Here is a 19169-nt window from a genome sequence, read left to right as displayed (position 1 = left end):
AGCTTATCTGTTCTGTTTGGCTTTCTTTATCCATCCATCCACACACACACACCGATTGTGTCCCGGTTACAGCCACCCCAACTCACCCTGAAAAGCTCTAGCATTCCCCAGCTGTGCAGCGGGAAAAGGAAGCCCCTACTTCCAAAACAACCCGGGCGGCTCTAGGACCCAGAGAGCTCCGCCCGTTAACCCTTTCTCCTCTTACTTAGCAAAAATTTAAGGCTTCGTTTGAAACGGATCTGAGCGCCGAGTGCCTTTTTTTCCAACGCCGGGAAGCTCATCGCCGGGAACAAATGAAAGAGCGAGCGAGAGGAAAGTGCCTCTGAACATAGACAACGTGCTTTGCCAACGCCACTGCATAACCACGGCCAATTTCCCACACATCTGGGATCACCAGGGGGAAGGACTTCCCAGGTCAGAGGGATGTGGTTTCCGGGCAGCTCTGAGCCCCGGTACCTCTTTTTTTATTATTTGGAAATTAACCGCCGGCAGAAGCTCAAGCAGAACAGCCCGCAGCAGCAGCCGCAGCAGCCGCCCTGGGGAAAGTTGCATTTTCAGAACCACTAGACACAGATGAGCGTTGCACCCTTTAGCCACCCTGCCGTGATTTGTGTTTAGTGCATGCTGCCGGGCAGAACTTAATTTCAGCCAGGGCTCACCAAAGGTATAGTTGCCTCGTCCTGAGCTGCTGCAATGTTCTGGGTACCTGGTTGCACCTGCTCCTCTGCCCCCGTTTGCTTTGTGCAGTCGTAGACCGTAGAAGTGAGCAGCGCATCAGCTGCCGGGCAAAGAGTTCTGCATAACCTGGAAACTTGCTGCATGGAGAAATGACTTCTCCGGGGAGCGAGGTGGGGTGCGGGAGGCGGAAACCTTCAGTCCCTTATTTACCGGCGTTACTACCTGCCGCTTTTAAAAAGTGTTCCCTTGCTTCTCTTTGACGAGATAGGATAGCGGGGTGGGGAGACAGAGAGAGTCTAGCCAAGACCACTTAAAATCTTGCGGAACAGAACATTAATTTATTTCGGCTGTCAAAGGAAGGTTTAGAAATGCTTCTTAATAGCCTGTTTTATGACCCTGCGGGAGCAATGGGAGGAGTTAAGGGCGCTCGCTAGTAACGCTGGCAAGAAAGCGGCTTCAGTCAAGTCATTAAATAAATATGCCCGCAATCCTATGCACGCTTCTTTGGGACCAAGCCCCACTAAACCGGTCGCCTAGGTCTGTGCAGCCTGATCCTGCGCCCGCTTGCTCGGAAGTAAATCAGATTCGGGTTCATTGAGACTTGCTCCCAGGCAGATATGTTTAGACTATAGCCTTAATAAGGTGTGAAGACTAGGTAGCTACATCTATGTGTTCTGTAGAGTGAACACCATGCACTTTTTCTTTGGTTTAGCGTTTTGATAAACTGAGGCTGCAATCCTAAACATTCTTACTAGGGAGTAAGGTCCACTGAACACGGTGGGGCTTCCTGCTGAGTCAACGTGCATAGGATTGCTTGTGAGCTTTGGACTGGAAGTTTTCTGCAGGGACAGGGTGTTCTGGTGCAATAGTACCTGAAGGGGTTGGAAGAATTGCACCTGCCAAAATGTCCTTTTCTACAATTAATACATGTGCAGAGCTCCCCTAAAGTGCAGAGAATTATTTATTGATTCACAGCATGGCAATCATTTACTGTATCTTCCGTTTTGAAATCTGGACTGGGCATTGTAAAGCAAGTCATGCTGTTTACTGGGGGGGGGGGGCAGGTAGATGTAAGGAAATGAGGTAAGGAGAAAGGGGGTTGGAGATTTTGCACCCTGCCTTGTTATAAACTGCATGCAAAGTGTTTTAGAATTTCGTGTTTCTTTTTGTGATATTAGCTAAAGCTGCAATCTGTAATTGATTAACTAACTGCAGTTTAATCAGCTGCAAAGGCATCCCTGACGAATAGGGGTAAGATATTAAATGGTGGGCTTTCCCCCTTCACACCCACACAGAAGTTAATCCCTCTTCTAAAATGTCACAAAGGAAGAATACTTTCCCCCTCCAAAACTACTGTTTTATTCATATGCAAATCAAACAATCAATTAAAACTCATTCAGCCATAATGCAATGTAACTCAAATATTGTTCCTTTTTTCCAGAGGGAATATATGCTAACTAATGGCTCAATGTCTTATAAGAAGCTAAACCATGCTATATTTCAAACAGTTATAGAAACGTAGAATTGTAGAGTTGAAAGGGACCCCGAGGGTCATCTAGTCCAACCCCCTGCAATGCAGGAATCTCAACTAAAGGATCCATGACAGATGACCATCCAACCTCTGCTTCTAAACCTCCAAAACAGGAGTCTACCACCTTCAAATGGAGTCTGTTCCACAGCTGAACAGCTCTTACCATCAGAAAGTTTAAAATGTTAACTATTTGTAAATAAAGCCTCCCTCTTGATGCATCTGATTAACCCACCAGTCATAGTCACATTCAGAGCTTAAACCAGGCTTTAAATTTGGAACCTGGAAATCATGCTATGCTGAGGTAATTTAGTACTTATTATTACTGAAAAAAATTATAGAGGGTGCCTCTGAACATGTGCAAAAAGCCTTTTCCTGAGCATTAGGGCAGCCACCATCTGGCAGGCAATTCTTTGTCTTTCAACAGCTGCATAAGGGGCAGAAACTTGGCAGAATAAACTTTTCCCTATCAACCTCTTCCCCTGGCTCTGAATTGCTGCCCCTGTTCAATTGCTTCCTGTCATGTAGTTGTTAAGAGCACTGGAGCCTAGAGGGGAAAAGGCACAGCTGACTTCAACGAGTGGAGGGAAAGGTTTCTTGGAATCTTCGAAGCTCCAGCACTTTATGCAGCATCCATCATTGAGGAGCTCTCACAAGCCAATCCAGTGTGCAGCTTCTCAGGTGTTTTGCTGAACTCAATTAGGCTGTCACTAGGGCCTGGGTCTCCTCAAGTGGCAGGATGAGCTGGTGGTAGAATCTAGAGATGGTGGGGTGGGTTACACCACTTCAGACCAAAGGTGGGGACATTTTTGTTGGCTCTCCCACTGCCAAGCTTCCTGCAGATAAAACAAAAAAAAAAGTAGCAATTTAAGGAGCCGATCTCAGACCATTTCCTACTGGGTCAACTTCCTGGGTGTCAGTGGTTATTGTTTTTTTGACCTTTTATATTTCTTATTATTCGAGGTGCAAATGTTGCCCATTCCCACAATCATAAATGATATTGCCCTTTCTAGTGACCCAGGATAGCCCATCTCATTCTGCTGTATGTGGTGACCTCCATCTCCTTCCCAAGTGTATTTAGAATGAGCAGCTCTCCCCTATAAATCCCAAAATGGGTGGTTAAAGCCTGCCATTTCCCTCACCCTTTGAATAGGTGCTTATGGGCGGGGGGGGGGGGAATTGTGTGTTTTTTTAAATCTGTGTTAAACCTGTGGAACCAGAGGCTTGTATTTATACTCAGGTTTAATTATGTGAAGTAGAAGGATGTGATGTTGTGTATGTGGTAACAATACTTCCTCTTTTTAAAAGTGAATGTTTCAGGTATTTCACAGCTGCATGACCAACAGGAGTCAACTGGTAAAGCTTTTAGTCTCCCAATAGCAGGAAAAACAAAACAAATTCCTTCCAGTAGCACCTTAAAGACCAACTAAGTCAGTTCTTGGTATGAGCTTTCGTGTGCATGCACACTTCTTCAGATACACATGTATGCACACGAAAGCTCATACCAAGAACTGACTTAGTTGGTCTTTAAGGTGCTACTGGAAGGAATTTGTTTTGTTTTGACTATGGCAGACCAACACGGCTACCTATCTGTAAATAGCAGGAAAGTGCTTCTAATGTTGTTGTTAAAAGGCACAGAATATATCTTTTTCTGTAGTTAAGTGATAATGTTCTTAAGAATGTGCTAATCCCTGCACATAGATGGCTAAAAAAAACCCCAACACTTTAGGCCTGCCTAGAGGCTTAAACAACTTTTAAAAACGTATAAACTCTGGTATGCATGTGGCCATAGAAACTAAGCACTGTGGGCAGATAATAATGTGCATGTATTTGCGAAGGTGATTATTGTGCATGGGTGGGGGCAGAATCCTGGAAAAGAAAGGAGCCCGGCAGTCCGGCTAAGTTGATGGCCTTCTTTTGTGAAGCCAATGCTCTCTCCTGGGCTGGCCTTTTGTCTGCAATGCTCGGCCAATTGCATACATTCTTAACAGTGCTCTACTGTTTGTGGGAAATACAAAGTGGTCTGTGACCACATGGGTGCAATGAGGCCTAGTCAGTTGCACAGCCCATTTGATCTGAGCATGCTCAGGGTGGGTGGGTAGGGGGAGGGCGGAGAGGAGTGGTGCCATCCATTCTAGAAAGCAATGGGAATTGCAAAGGCAAGAAGTGTGGGTAAGGCATTGACCATCTGAGGCAGCTGTGGAGAACACTTGGGTGGACTTGGAAGTCGCTGGACTTCTTGGTTGGCAAGAAGCACCATTGCACGTGAGAAATCAGACCAGTAAGATCTACCCACTCACCCCTCAAAAAACACCCTGTGTTTCATTTTTCTGTCCTTTCCTGACTTCATCCTGCTTTGCTTCTCTTGTTTGATTTTATTGCAGTGGTTTTTGAACAGGGCATAGTAGGATTGCCATATATATATATATCTACAGTATATGTTGGTCTAACAAGTGTATCAGTTAATACATTTGCAGGTACTGATGGGAACAAATGTGTGTGGGCAGGGGGAGGGAAAGTAGCCCCAAGATCTGGCTCAGAATCGCACTATGTGTTCCCAGATTTCTCTGGTGTAAAAAAAGTAATAGGTTTGCCTTCTCTTGATGGGGTTATGCTCCCCATGAAGGAGCGGGTACGCAGCTTGGGGGTACTTCTGGATTAGGGTTACCAGATGTCCCTGGTTCCTGGGGACAGTCTCCAGATTTGCAAATCTGTCCCCGGGTAATGTGGCAGCAGCAGCCCAGAGCCAACCTAGTAGCGCAGTTGGCTCTGGCTGGCTTCAAGAGCTACTTACTGCTCGCTGCTATGGTGCCTGCCATTTTTCCTCGCCGGAAGTCTCTATTTGATGTGTTGCACACAGACCCATCATATGGGGATTTCTGGGAGGCAAACTGGCGGGTGCCACAGAGGCAAGCAGCTCCTGAAGCCAACCAGAGCCAACTGCGCTACCAGGCTGGCTCTGGGCTGCTGACTGCTGCTGCTGCTGCTGCTGCCACTGCTGAAGGGGAACCGGGGATGTCCGGCGGTACAGATCTCCTGCCCCCTTCCCCCTTTGTTTTGGGGAAGGCTCGGGAGTTGCAGGCGAGTGGCCATTGCCCAGTTTTTTTAAAAAAAACTCTGTGCATTTATGTTTCACAGGGTGCAAAAGAAGGGCTTTGCACCTTTATACAATATGCATGTGTGCCTGGGCCTAGGATCTTATTTTTTGCCTCACCATCCCCACTACTGGCTTCCTGTTGCTACTCAGCTTCAAAAAAAAGTGTCCCCAGATTTATTGAAAAAAATCTGGTAACCATATTCTGCATCCCTTGCTGTTGCTTGAGGCTCAGATGGCCTCAGTGGCACAGTGTGCCTTCCATCAGCTTCAGCTGGTGGCCCAGCTGCACCCCTCTCTGGACAAGGATAGCCTAACTAATATTGACTACACTCTGGTAACCTCTAGGATAGATTACTGCAATGTGTTATATGTAGGGCTGCCTCTGAAGACAGTTTTAAATGTAACCAAGCCAGCTTTTTGATGCAGAAGGAGCCTAAATGTGTGCTTGCTTATTTTACAAAACGTATACTGATTGACTGTAGTAAAACCTCTAAGAGGTTTTCAAGAAATGTGTTGCTTATTTTCAAATACCACTGTTACACACCCTTTTCAGAAGACAGAATCAGATTGTTTTTGCTTGTTTGTTTTGCCTGAACTTTTTGTGCCTTCATTCTAGCTAATATGATATTTCAAGCATAAGAAATCTCTTTCACAAGACTAGCAAACTGGTAGATTTTTAGAGCCCTTGCTGACCTATGGATTGATTGAAGCCTGCTGCCTTGTTAATAATGTTGCTGAAATTACAATTTAAATGGTTCTAATTCTTACCATTTTTTGTGTGATTATCACCCCTCCAGGTTGGCATCAAGAAACAGCCATAGGAGTTTTCCGCAGCTGATAGGCTCTCCTGGTGGCAAATTGGGTGTTGGAAACCCTAGTGAAAGGCCACATAAACTCACATAAACCGATTCAAAAATGAGGCGGAAAATGGCAGCCAAGCGGAATATGGTAGCTCAGTATCTCCAGTGTCCAGCACCACTGGAGCAAAGAGTGCAGCCATCGGTGAAAATGGAGAAGGAGCCAGACCCAATGGGTTCTGACGCACTGGGGATATCAGAGGGTTCAGTAAAAACCTACCGTATTGTGCAGGTTGGGACAGCTGGAGGCGGCCTAAGGCTGATAACACCTCAGCAGACCAGGAGCGAACGGCTGGAAACACCCCAGCGGTGGGAGATTCAGGGGCAACAGGAATTGCCAACTCCAGATCTCACGCCAGTTCAGTCGCCGGCATGGAGGAACCTGCAAGTGCCAGAACTCACACTGACGGAAGACGTTGAAACCTACCTGGCTACTTTTGAGGACGTGGCTGAGGCCTGCAAGTGGCCGAAGGAACAGTGGGTGACACGGCTCATGCCCGCCCTCAATGGAGCCGCTCTCCAGGCCTACAATAACTTGGATCCCAGGGAGAGCGGGGATTATGGGAAAGTGAAGGCCGCCATCTTGCGAGAGGATGCCGTCAGTCTGGAGAGGCAGCGCCAGAACTTCAGGCACTTCCGCTACCAGGAAGCCGAGGGCCCTCGCGAGGTCTGCGCCCGCCTGCGGGGGCTCTGCCACCGCTGGCTGGAGCCAGAAAGCCGCACCAAGGAGCAGATTGTGGAGCTGTTGGTCCTGGAGCAGTTCCTGACCATCCTGCCAGAGGAAATGCAGGACTGGGTTCAGGAATATCGCCCCAAGACCTGCGTTCAGGCCGTGACCCTGGCAGAGCATTTCCTGCTGAAGCAGCAGGAAGGCGAGAGGTGGGATCAGCAGGTGAGAACTTTTTGTAGTAGTAACTGGAAGATTTAGGAAGCTGAGGAAGTTTTAGATCATGTTGCTGAGGTCTACTGCAAGATCAAAATGCTTGCACAGAACTCTGGGGAATATCAGTTTTATATTTATTAAAAAGTTTTTCTTTGCCATTTGTGCACAAGAATGCATATAAAACCCTAAGAGTAGTGGTTGCTATGTGGGTGCTAAGATGTGCCGTGCTCTGAAGGCTAGAAACTCTGCCTTTTCTTTTGAGCTTGTAATATTTCATCCAGTATTGGACAAATTTCGTAAGGCTTATGCTAGTTTTTTAAAAACAAAAACCAAAAACACTATAAGCTGATTCATGAGTCTAAATTTTTCACTTGGTATGTACTGCATGCTCACAGTCCCAGAATACACACCAAGATAACAGAATGTACATAACTGAGGTGGTGCAGTCCTCACAGACAGAGGGACTATACCACTACAAGTTGCACATACAGAGAGATTTGTGTGATAGGTGTGGAATCATGTCCCATTTGGAAGCTATATTCACAGGAAGGGTATGTGGGGGAGGTTTGTTTCGTTTTAACTTTTCTGTACGCTGCTGTTAAAAGTGGCTTGCAAACGAAATGGCTAACATCAATGTAGAAACTTCATTTTGTTAAACGTGAAGTCCTTTGCTAAACTGATTCATTTCTCTGTTGTTAACAAGGAGACAGCAGTGCATGTGAGGAAGCAACAGGAGCCATGCCTTAAGTCCTGCACTGTTAATTCAAGCCTCCCCCTTCATTGTGCACATTTGAATGAGCCCTGAATCAGGCCTCTGCTCACCTAGTCCAGTACACATGCACATTCTCTCTCTCTTCCTCAAGTGAATGTTGCTTTCCAGACAGAGCTCTTTCCTTGCTTGCCTTCCAATCTGTGCTCCTTTTAAAGTGATGGCTCCGGGGACTGAGCCTTGTGCAGCCTTTATATTTTTTGAACTGACATGTCCAATTCTACAATGGTATGATCTTATGAACATACCCCTCTCTGGCTTGAATGGGGTCCTTGCTGTTTTTTCAGGTGCTGGGGCCTTTTGTACTCGAGGAGGCTGTGAGCTTCCCAGAAACTGATCAAGTGCCCTTGGACACCAGGCAAACAATGCTTTGCAGAGATGCCAAGGAGGAGGTGAATGAAAATGCCACTTCATTGGGTAAGGATTTTGCAATAGCATTCTAGTACAGGTGAGAGTATTAATGGATTGCTCTCCTATACTGTTTTTCACTGTCTCTGTCTCTGTCTCTCTCTTTCTCTCTCTCCACCCCCCCCCACCCTCTTGGAATATTTCCTCCCTTTCTCTCTAGGTTCCCAGCTCTGGGATTATTAACACAAGGCAGCCAGTGTGTTGTGCAGTACCTTGGAGAAAAATAGGCTCACGTGACACCTCTGTTGTGCATTCATTCTGTGCTTCAAGGAGACACACTTAGCCTCAGTTATTCATGTCTAAAATGGCATATTTTTGTGAAACGCATTTGAGAGAGGTCATAAGGCTAAGTCCTGTTTTCAGTGTTAAGACTCATATTTGTAATGGGCTGCATCCAGACTAACATAGTTTTACTCAGTTCCCATTAAAACCCAAGTGAAAAGTTAGTCAGTTAGACTTAGGTCTAAGTGCAATTAGCTTGTAGTGCAAAACTATGTGCATCTACTCAGAAGTAAGTCCCATGAAGTTCAATGGGGCTTACTCCCAAGTGACGTGGATATAAGATTGCGGCCCAAGTCTGGATCCAATCCAGGACCATTCATTGTGTTAGTATGATCTTAAGTGTTTCTCTCTATGCTTTGTGCAATTCAGAGTGTTGGTCTTAGCCTTTGAAGCCTACACGGTTAAAGATTGAAATACCTTTACATTGCCTTCTTCCTGCATCAGTCTGCCTGTCCACTGAGATCATCATATAGAAGGCATTTCTCAGGATTCCCCCATCAAGGCAACCAGAGAGAGCGCCTTTTCAGTGGTGGCTCCTAGCCTTGGCATGTCCTCTGTAGGCAGCCCCCTTGGTACTATAATTTAGAAACCAGGCGGAAACATTTGTGTTTTCCCAGACTGATAAGAGCTGCTAATATCAGCATGCTTAACATTGTACAATTTTGGATGGTTCCTGTCTATTTGAATGGTTTGTTGTATGATTTATTATTTTTTTAAGTATACTTTCCTTGCTACTTTATTAACCACCCTGGACGCATTAATTTATGTTGAAGATCCAGGTTATAAATTATGTAAATAAGTAACTAACTGGAGGTGACAGCGCCAGGGCGTGTGCAGAGTTGACAGCCAGTGTTCAGTAATGATTATAGTATTGAAATAGGACTCAAATCCCCCCCCTTGGCCGTGAAGCTCATTATGTCACTGTGCAGCCGCCAGCTCTCAGTCCAATCTACCTTACAAGATTATTTGTTTCACTTGCTGCATTTATATAGTTGCTCCACAACAGGAGCAAACCACCACCAACATTTAAATTCAGGATAAAGCAAACCAATCTGTAATAAGTATTTCCTTTTTTAAAAAAACGGAGCACAATTAAAATGCTTAATTGAGAGGTTATAAAGGATAAAGAAGAACCATGTGGACCACCCTAAATAAACTTCTGCCTCCCTTGCCAATGTAGAATCTTAAGTAGTCCCCACATATTTGGGAAGGGAGGTGAAGCAATAGGTTATAGATCAGATTGCATGCCTTCCAGCAGCAACCCTTCAGCTTTTTGCACCTCTCTCACACACACACCACCTTCTTTCCAGCAGCGAAATTATCAAGCATTTCTACTAGTCTGATAGATTGCTTAAAATGGGAATTTTTCTTTCCATCCAGCAGGTGAAGAGATCCACACCAAAAACGAGGGGGGCTTTCTAATACAGGAAAGCATAAAGAAGCAAAGAAGCCGGATGCTCCCCACCCTGCAGCCAGCCCAGTTTGCCTGCCAGAACATCGACAGCCAGCAGCCTGCGAATAAGCAAGACACACTTTTCCCGTGCCCCGAATGTGGGAAGAACTTCTCTCGCAAATCCACCCTCACCAGGCACCGGAGGGTCCACACTGGGGTCAAGCCCCACCAGTGCACCGAATGTGGGAAAAGGTTCTTGCACAAATTCAACTTGGTGAACCACATGAGAACCCACCTGCGGGAGGAAGCGAGCCGCTGTTCACTTTGCGGGAAGAATGCAAAGTGGAATTCGGGCCAGGGGGGCCACGACAGGAAGGCCGGGTGCTGCGAATGCGCAGAAAGTTTTGGGCTGCAGTTCAGTGCAGAGCAGAGCATGCAGGAGAGAGAAGAGCCCTTCAGCTGACTTGAAGGCAAAGGCGGAAATTGTAGCTGACTTGAATGTAGAGAATTTTTTTTTAGGAAATACTCTAAACCTAGGGGAACTTTTTTATTTTTATTTTTGTCCTGGAACTCTTTAGAAGCAGGAACTGCCTTCTGATGATGAGGTAGTTACCTTTAACATAATCGAAGCAAAGAATGCCTTCAGCAGCTCAGATGGGTTGTATGTTTGTTTGTTTTCCTTTGGATGTTTGTCAGTTTATGGAGGGGAGTGGGGTGGAAGAAGGCAAAGAAGCCCCAACCTGCATTTACAGTGGGAAATCTTTGCTCCTCCTAATGCCGTTGTGAAAGAGAGTGAAAGATGGACAAGGATCCCTGTTGTGTCAGTTGCACAGGACCTACATGCAGAACTAGTAAAAACTACACACAAACGCAATGTGATTGAACGGCATCTTATCCACACACGCTTTTCAACTGACAGAATAGCTGTCTAAATATTGAAATCTGAGCAGTGAAAAGATAAGCTTCACCCTCATAACTTATTATCATAAATAGGAATGCAAGCTCAAAGTATCTGTATTGGATGACCTGGAAAGCCATGTGGGTGGGTGCCAACCAATCATATTTTGGCTAAGAAGTGACATAGTCAGAATTCTGTTAGTTTGGAGCAAACTCCTGGTAATGTGTCACCTCAAAGGCCTTCAAACCACTTCCTCCTTCATGGTGGTCTTTAACAAAACATACTCACTATTGCAACGTGGAGGAGATTTGTTTTACTGACATTCAACTTTTCTTTGTGTTTCTTTTTTCATAGCCTCTCAGTTTAGAAGTGGAACAATTCATTAAAAAAAATGTGTTGTCCATTCAAACTTCTCCTTTCACAGTTTGTGGCAGGAGATCTCCCTCTTCCACTAGTTTTCTCCCCGCCCAATTAATTTACTTTTACTTGTTTTTTTTACTTTTAAGAATTAAAAGAGTCTCCATAGTTTCACATGCCCAAGGGGACCTTGGACTCGTGTTTTCCCCCTCAAATAACAGCTTTCCATACCACTAAAGCATTTCAGAAGTAGTTTGTGATAAGAAATGGGAGGTCTGGTATTCAAAAGGGTGGGGGGAGTTTTTTTAAAATCCTACTGCGTATGGCTAACGTAGCTTTTGGAACTCTGCCTCCGTTTATTTGTACAAGCCTGTCAAAACACGTTTCAGTATTTCAAGCCTTTCTAACACTACCAGTTTTAACCCCTGTAACACTGTTGATACACCAAAATTGCATGTTTGGAAACCTGCAATGGTTATAGCTGCATATGTAAATTTTAGGGTTTTTTTAAAAAAGAGAGAGAAAGAAAAAAAGGAATTGTTTTCGTAAAATTTTTTTATTAAAGCTTTATTTTTGTGTAGTTTGCACATTAAAAAAAGGTTTAATGTTGTAATAGCAATGTTTAATTCTACATATCCTGCTTAACATGGCTACAACCATCCTTCAGTTGTTATCTCTTGGTTTATAACCCATGGGCAATGAATAGAACCTGTGTTACATAACTGTTGTCTGTGAAAAGAGCCCACAAAGCAGAATTAAGACTCCCAATTCCATATACACTTACCTTACCTAGAAATAAGTTCCACTCAACTTACTGAGCATGGACTTCTGTCTGAGTTGGCATGCATATAGAATTGCACTGTACGGGGCCCAGCTGCCAAAGTGTTTTCAGAATAGAAATATTGAGATGATTACCAAATCCTCCTCCTCAGTGGCGTAGCGTGGGGGGTGCAGGGGGGGCCGGCCGCACCGGGCGCAACATCTGGGGGTTAGGGTTAGGGGGCGCAAATCCATGGGTTAGGGGGTGCAAATTACTTGCCTTGCCCCGGGTGCTGACAACCCACGCTACGCCACTGCTCCCTCTTAAAAATGCTCTGTTTTATTTTAAAGTCTCCTGTCAGCGTTAGAGAAGGAATTGTTTTAACGAATAACAAACGCCTTTCCCAAAGGACTCTGCACGTTTGATGGCTGTGGTCCTGCCCATACATACACTCAGCCTCTCCTTTACACACCCCTATAACCCCTCTGCACAAATACTACATTTCCCCCCATCAACCACAGCTCTCTCTTCTCCGGCACAAAAGGGGGCATCTTGTCTGTCTGCCCAGGCACCCAACCTTGCGCGGATTAAGCCCTGGCAGCCCATTGAGGAATCTCTCCACGCGCCCACCTTCCAGAGCTGCTCGCGTAGTAATGAAGCCAAGGCGAGCTGCGCCCCGGCCAGAGCAGAATTGCGCGTCTTTCTCCCAAATGCGCCCTCGCGAGTGGCCGAGATGCTTGTCAATCCGCTGGGGTGGGAGGGAGGGAGAGAGGCGAGGCTTATCCTTCGCTCCGTTTCGCTGGCTCTGGCGCGCTGTTTCTTCCATCGGCAGCTCCAGCTCCATTCATTTCAGCTGCAGTCCGGACACTTCTCCCCGGCTCGTCAGGTGCGCCCCGGTGCCGTGGGGTCCGAGCTGCCGTGCGGCAACGCGTCAGGACGACAGCGCTTCTGCACCAGGAGCAAAGTGAAGGCGCTCGCTTCCTAAATGCGCTAGGTGGCCACTTAACGATTCAGAAAGGAAGGAAACAGATTTGGATATACTCATTTATACTGGCGTACATTTAGAAATGGTTTCTATAATGGAAATAAAATTCATCTCAAGGGAAGGGCTTGAGTACCCGCTCAGTCGGCTGGCCCTGCGCTGATGAGCAATTTTTAAACTAGGCGAGGGCAAGAGAGCCTTTCAAACAAGAGGACCACCCTCAGTAAAGTCGGGCCACACAATAGCACGCCCATGCCATCTTTTCTCTTGTGCCTTTTAGCAGCTGACCCTCAGGCGGAAGTTCAACAAGTGCAGCTTTCCCCCTAGTTTGTTTGTAGAGAAGACTGCAGCTACAAAACTTGTTTCGCGCCACGGTAATAAAGAGGGCCTCGCGAGCACGTGCAAAGTAAGGGAACATTAGCCAGCCTCCCTTCAAAAATATTTCATTTAAGGACATTACCTCCGGCAAGAAGCCTGTGTGTGTGTGTGTGTGTGTGTGCATGCGTTGCTAATTCGTGACATGTTTGCCCTGCTCTTCCTCTGAGGAGCGCAGGGGGGCGCAGCAGTTTCCTTCTTTACCTGAGGTCTGTAAGGCTGTGAGAAAGTCACTAGCCTAACTTGAACCCCCATCGCTAAGTCGGGGTTCGAACCCAGCTCTTCCCCGGTCATCACCTGGCGCGCTGGGATTGCCGAGCTACTGCGACTTCCCAGTTCGAAGCCAAGTTCAGCTCCTAATCTCGAGTGCGCGACTTGGCTTTGGCTAGGTAAGCGACGGGAACGCACTCTGCACACGCTCAGAGGCACCCTCTTCTTCGCGCGCCGTCCTCCCTCGTCAGCCCTCCTCGTGATCCTTTCCGTTCTGCTCCTCCAGCCGCCTAGACTTTGCTCTTTCTTGGCAACGCAGTGCTGCCGTCCACGGAGCAGGCTGCGTTGCTGGAAGCTCCAGCAGGCGGAGCTCGCGGCTCGCCTCCGTCGCCCAGCCGGAATCAGCAAGCGGGAGACGGAGCGCCCGGGTTTGTTTCGCTAGGAGCGGGCCTGGCTCTCTGGCCGCATCCCGGACAGGCAGAGATCCAAGGTGGCTGGAGGGGGTAAGGAGACAGCCGGCCAGGTATGGGTCCGACCCGGGGTCCTTTGCCGGGCGGAGGGGGTGCGAAGAGTAACACGGGATTGGGACTCCCAGAGACAGCTGGGGGCGCTCTCTGAAGCTGGAAGGGTGGGAGTCGGGGGCCCAGAGCGCACAGCTCCGAATTGGCCGAGCTTATAAAATGCATGCATAAATACGTGCACTTTCATTTAAGCATGTTCCCCTTCCTCATCATACAGGCATATATATTTTTGCATTTACTGCTGTATGGATTAAATGCACACATTTATGTCTCTTGCAGCATTTGATGCATGTTTTTGTTGTGTCTGCATGCATGAATAAGTGTGAGTGAGTGAGTGTGCATGTATTAGTGGGTGGGTGGGTGGGTGGGCTCAGATTTATGCAAACCATCATGCTTTATATGTGCCAGCCCAGGAATAACTGTTTTCAGTTTCCTACTAACTTCAGTCCATTTGGGTGAGCCCAAGTGACAGGTGCCATTAACTTTTCCATTCTTGCACCCGTACGCAGACATGCCATACTTCTTGTAGGACATAAACATTGTCACAACTTAGATCTGACAGCTGCAGTGCATCCCCTGCCCTGCCTCAGCTTTGCAATGGGCACCCCCAAAACTGCATCACATCTCTTGCTACTTACAGTCTTAATTCAGAGGCACCAACAACCTCCCATGGGCATGGTAATTACTAGTAGTTCAAAATATTCCCATATTTGGTACTTTTATAAATCTTCATATATATTTTTCTTCAGGTTACTTTTTCTCCAAAGAGTGGCAACAAGTCTTCATGGCATGATTGCCAGTGGATACTGGATCTCTGTAAAGAAAAGACTTTAAGCATATTCACTTTGGCAGGTACTGTGCTAGCTTCCTTAATTGTGTACCAAATTTGCAGTCCAGTTCCCTATATGACTTACTCCCAGAGAAGTGTGCATAGGATTACAACTTCAACTACTTAACAAGAACATGTGTCCAGATTTGTGGAATCTAAATAGAGTTTTACATAATGTGTCTAAACAAAATACAAAAGCCTGCATTTTAATATGGAGATATGCATCTTGTAGGAAAGGTTAGATTGCAGAAGGTGTCTTAAGAGACATATTAAGTTTTTTGGGTAGAAATTGCTGGCTACAAATGCCATCACTGGAACCGCCAATCTCACTGCCTCCTCCTTCTGCTTTCTCTTATGATTTGAATGACTGTGCTCCTCTGCTCACAGATGCCATGGGGGACCTCGGCCTGGGCCGGGAGTTTCACACCTGGCACCAGTTCAGCACGTTCTTTGACGACTGGTGCGAAAAGCACAAAGTGCTCTTCATCATCGCCAGCCTGAAGCCACTCATCTCACTGCGCCAGAACCCACCGCACTATCAGCCCAGCCTCGCCGAGACACTCCGCTTCCGTTTTGTGCGTCTCATCTGCAAGCACAGCGGGACCTATGTGGGGCAGAGCACGGTGCAACGCAACCGCCTGTAAGTCCATTGTGTGTTTGATTATATAATGCTGTCTGTGTGCATGCTGCTGCTGCACAGGCCCCATGCTCCGAGATGTTTACATGCTAAAATTCTCTCTGATTCCCATTCCCCCAGTATCATTGAGACCCTCAAAGAGACACTGATTGTTCCTCTATAGCTTAGCCTCCAGATGCTTTTGGGTTCCACCAGCCCAAGTCAGCATGGCCAGTGGGCAAGGATGATGGGAGCTGTAGTCCAGCAACCTCTGGTGGGGCGCAGGTTGCTTATCCCTGCTCTATAGAAAGCAAAACCCTAGGATTTCTTCATAGGGCCTCACCGAACAAGATATTCCTTGAGCTGTAATTACTCCTGAATTAAAAATCCCAAGTGTATAGTGCTGAATTAAGGCGTGTTCTTCTGAATAAAACCTACAGTTGGTTGGCCCTTTTTGCCTTTTTTGACATAAGCACTGCAAATAATAGTCATAGTCATAATAATAATATTTATACCCCGCCCATCTGGCTAGGTTGTCGCAGCCACTCTGGGTGGCTAAACTACAATACATTCCTTTTTTTATTTTTCAAAAAATGAAGCCATGGAAGATTTCTTTTGAAAAATCCACAATATGCTTGAGATATTTTTATTTTCCCCAACTCCATGTGAACTATTTCCTCCATGGGGGGACGGGGCCCCAGACAGGGAGGGATTGGCAGTGATAGCAGTTACTATTGGCATCCATTGGAGTCCAGTGTCAATAGTGCTATCGCTTCTTACTAAACAAACACCCATTCCCCCCCCCATCTCCTCCTTTGTAGCAGTGAGAAGATCGACTGCCCAGCTTCTATCACTCTGCGCCTGGGCCCCAAGAAGGACCGCTTGGTGGTGATTGAGGCCAACCTGGAGCACAACCACCGCCTGTCGGAGCTGGAGTTTGCCCATCACTTCAAGCGGCACCAGCTGAGAGCCAGCCTAGGGCTGCCCATCCGCATCACCAACAGCATCTCCAAGCGCTTTCTGGCACCTGACCTTATCTGGAACCTGGAGGACTACAGCAAAGCCAAAGACAAGGGCATGTGCGACCTCCTGGCTGTTCTGGACGCTCTCTTCAAGGCAGATCCAGGGGCCAAAGTCAAGCTTGTCTTCCAGGAGGATGTGGCTGTCCTCAACAGCATCTTCCTGGCCACCTCGCACATGCGCAACCTTGTGCAGCATTTCCCGGCACGCCTCTTCTTGGAACGCGCTGCCTGCCTTGATGCAGACTTTGAGCTCTACACCGTGCTTTGCCAAGATGCCAATGGGCGCGGGCGTGAGGTGGCCTACTGCCTGGCACGCCAGGGGCTGCCCGACCTTCTTATATTCATTGTGGCTTCGCTGGTGCAGAGTGCCCCGGACATCAAGTTGAGGGTGAAGGTGGTCACAGTAGGGGCTGGGGTCACAGGGCTGGACGCGGTGGAGGAGGTCCTGCCATGTGCCCGGGTGCAGATCTGCCGCCTGCAGGTCTTGGAGGCCCTCTACCGCAGAGCTTGCGAGCTGGCTGTGCCGAAGGAGGACCGGATCCGTAACCTGTTGCTCAACCTGGCAAATGCTGATTCACCGCGGGTCTACAGCCAGTACCTGAGCGACCTGGAGGATGTCGCCCCACTCTCCTTTTTGCAATACTTCCTGGAGCACTGGCACCCTCACAAGGGCATGTGGGTAGAGTGCTGGGCCTTTGAGAAGAACCGGGAATGTTCCTTCCTCGACCACCTTAGCACTCACCGCCGTAAGCTGCTGACAGTACTCACCCCTCCTATGGTGTTGGCCACTTGCGTTCAGGGCCTGCTAGATCTCCAAGCCCTGCATGTGGAGACCTCAACGTTCAACGTGGCACCTGTGGCTGAGCTGTACCACACTGCCTGCCTGCCTGACAGTGCTGATCTGGTGGCTGAGGAACTGGACCTGGTGCCCCATGCGCACTATGAGCTCAAGGACACGCCTGAGGGCTACCTGTTGGAGGGAAGCACCTGCTCTTTCCTGGTGAGCCAGGATCTGGCCACTTGCAGCTGTTCCATCTACATGGCTCACCAGCTGCCCTGCCGGCACATCTTTGCCGCACGCCTTTGGGTTGGAGAGCCTCTCTTTGACCCCTGCCTGCTTCCCACCTCGCCAGATAGGCATCAAGACTGCACAGGCCAGGAGGAATGCTAGCTATGTTGCCCAAGTGCCGGTCCATTAAAGTGGCAGAACACAGTCCTGGTGACCACTTCTGTAATTGCCACGCCGGCACAAGGAAGATGCTGGCTGCCACACTTCTTTGGGTGGAAGTGATCCAGCCTGGGGCACTAGACAGATTACTGACCAGCTGTCGCTGGACAGACGTCTAGTACCCAGCCATATGCCCAAAATTTGGTGGGTACTACAAAACATCACATGAGCACTGACACATTCTAGGACCAATACTAATGGACCAATCGTCTTATTCAGTAGAAGGCAGCTTCCAGTGTTCCCAGGATGCTAGTTCATTATGCAAGTCAAAGCACAGCTAAAAAAAGCCAAGTTCTGACCATTTTCAGTGAGTAGATCTGTGTACACACTGCCTTAAAAAAAAAAATATAAAGATTGTGCACCAAGGTAGCTCAATTTTTTTGTGAGGAAAGCTAAATTCTGTATACATTACTTTATGCAATTTGCAGCACAATCCTGTGCAGAGTTCCATGAACCCATCTACTGAAATCAGTGGACTAAAGGTGTGCCTAGCTCAGCCTAGGATAGGGTGTTAAGCATATTCTAATTTTGTTAGTTATAAGAGGAGGCAGAAAGCGATGGAAGTCGCCGAAAGGCCATCCTCCAACCAACAGCAGTCCTGCTCAGCTCTCCCCTAAGCTTCTTAATTACCCCACCTCAAATACGTCCACTGACTCCAGAACCTGGATTTTATGTCTCGTATTAGTTCTCCTAGTAGCCAAATGCACAGAGCCCTAGGAATAAGCAATGTATCTAAATAGATGGATGTATACCATGCTATCTGACTATCTGATCTAATAAATTCACTCATTTATTTATTCATTCAGAGATTTATATATTGCCTTTCATTGTGTTGTGTCCTCAGAAGGAAATGTATGTACAGTTTTAAAAAATAAAAATAACAATTAGAAATGAAGCATTGATTTGCTTATAGGCAGCAGCAACTAAAAAATTTCAGACCCACAATGGACTGAATTTTTTTCAAGCTTCTTAAAAACCAACAGACACTGAGAAGATCGTGTTTCTGATACCTGGCAATCTAACAGCTCCTACCAGCAGTCTGGAGAGCAGGAACTAGACATGTAATGCTCAAGCAGTCTCATAACAGGAGTAAGCAATCCTTCCAATAACACAGTTGCAAACCATTAGTGCTTTAAAGGCCAAAGCCAGCAAATAGAATTGCACATGGAAGCAAATAGGCAGCCAATGTAACCAGTACAGAACATGTGGAATATATCTCAGCTCCCACATTCTTGCTGCTGCATTCTGCACCAATTGCAGTTTCCAAGCACCATCAACTATTCTTCAGTGGAATGGATATTTTGTGGCTTCCACAACAGTTTTTTTTTAGATTTTCAAAGATGCCCCCTGGCCCCAAAAGGTAAGGATGGGCTGATCTAAGTTAAAGGGCACGTTGCGAAGCAGGACTATTTGCACATTAGTGGCTAGGCTAGAGTTTTGAACCATTTTGTGTTTCTGTTTTCATATTGTTGGTAA

General features: G+C 47.0%; 2 protein-coding genes across 9 annotated transcripts; both read left to right on the top strand.

The window, feature by feature from the left end:
- The first annotated feature begins 210 nt into the window (after positions 1–210).
- LOC309326376 (uncharacterized protein) lies at positions 211–12075 on the top strand. Of its 2 annotated transcripts, none has more exons than XM_081835022.1 (4): positions 211–414; positions 6101–7052; positions 8100–8229; positions 9886–12075. In XM_081835022.1, exons 2-4 carry the CDS (start codon positions 6219–6221, stop codon positions 10356–10358), a joined length of 1437 nt encoding a protein of 478 aa, XP_081691148.1. In that variant the 5' UTR covers positions 211–414; positions 6101–6218; the 3' UTR covers positions 10359–12075. The 2 variants fall into 2 exon arrangements, with proteins under 2 accessions (XP_081691148.1, XP_081691147.1); XM_081835021.1 differs by having other exon boundaries at positions 232–414; positions 9883–12075.
- Positions 12076–12651: 576 nt separating this feature from the next.
- On the top strand, positions 12652–18494 carry ZSWIM9 (zinc finger SWIM-type containing 9). Of its 7 annotated transcripts, none has more exons than XM_081835012.1 (4): positions 12652–13298; positions 14748–14850; positions 15215–15467; positions 16265–18494. In XM_081835012.1, the coding sequence occupies exons 3-4, from the start codon at positions 15220–15222 to the stop codon at positions 17634–17636; spliced, it is 1620 nt and encodes a 539-aa protein (XP_081691138.1). In that variant the 5' UTR covers positions 12652–13298; positions 14748–14850; positions 15215–15219; the 3' UTR covers positions 17637–18494. The 7 variants fall into 7 exon arrangements, with proteins under 7 accessions (XP_081691138.1, XP_081691141.1, XP_081691136.1 ...); XM_081835010.1 differs by lacking the exon at positions 12652–13298 and adding an exon at positions 13363–13656; XM_081835011.1 differs by lacking the exon at positions 12652–13298 and adding an exon at positions 13715–13980.
- Positions 18495–19169: the final 675 nt, after the last annotated feature.

Source organism: Podarcis erhardii (genome assembly GCF_964252035.2).
Source record: "Podarcis erhardii genome assembly, chromosome: 13".
In the NCBI taxonomy this organism is placed as follows: domain Eukaryota; kingdom Metazoa; phylum Chordata; class Lepidosauria; order Squamata; family Lacertidae; genus Podarcis; species Podarcis erhardii.
The sequence above is the reverse complement of the archived record's forward strand: the minus strand, read 5'-3'. Positions and strand labels throughout refer to the sequence as shown.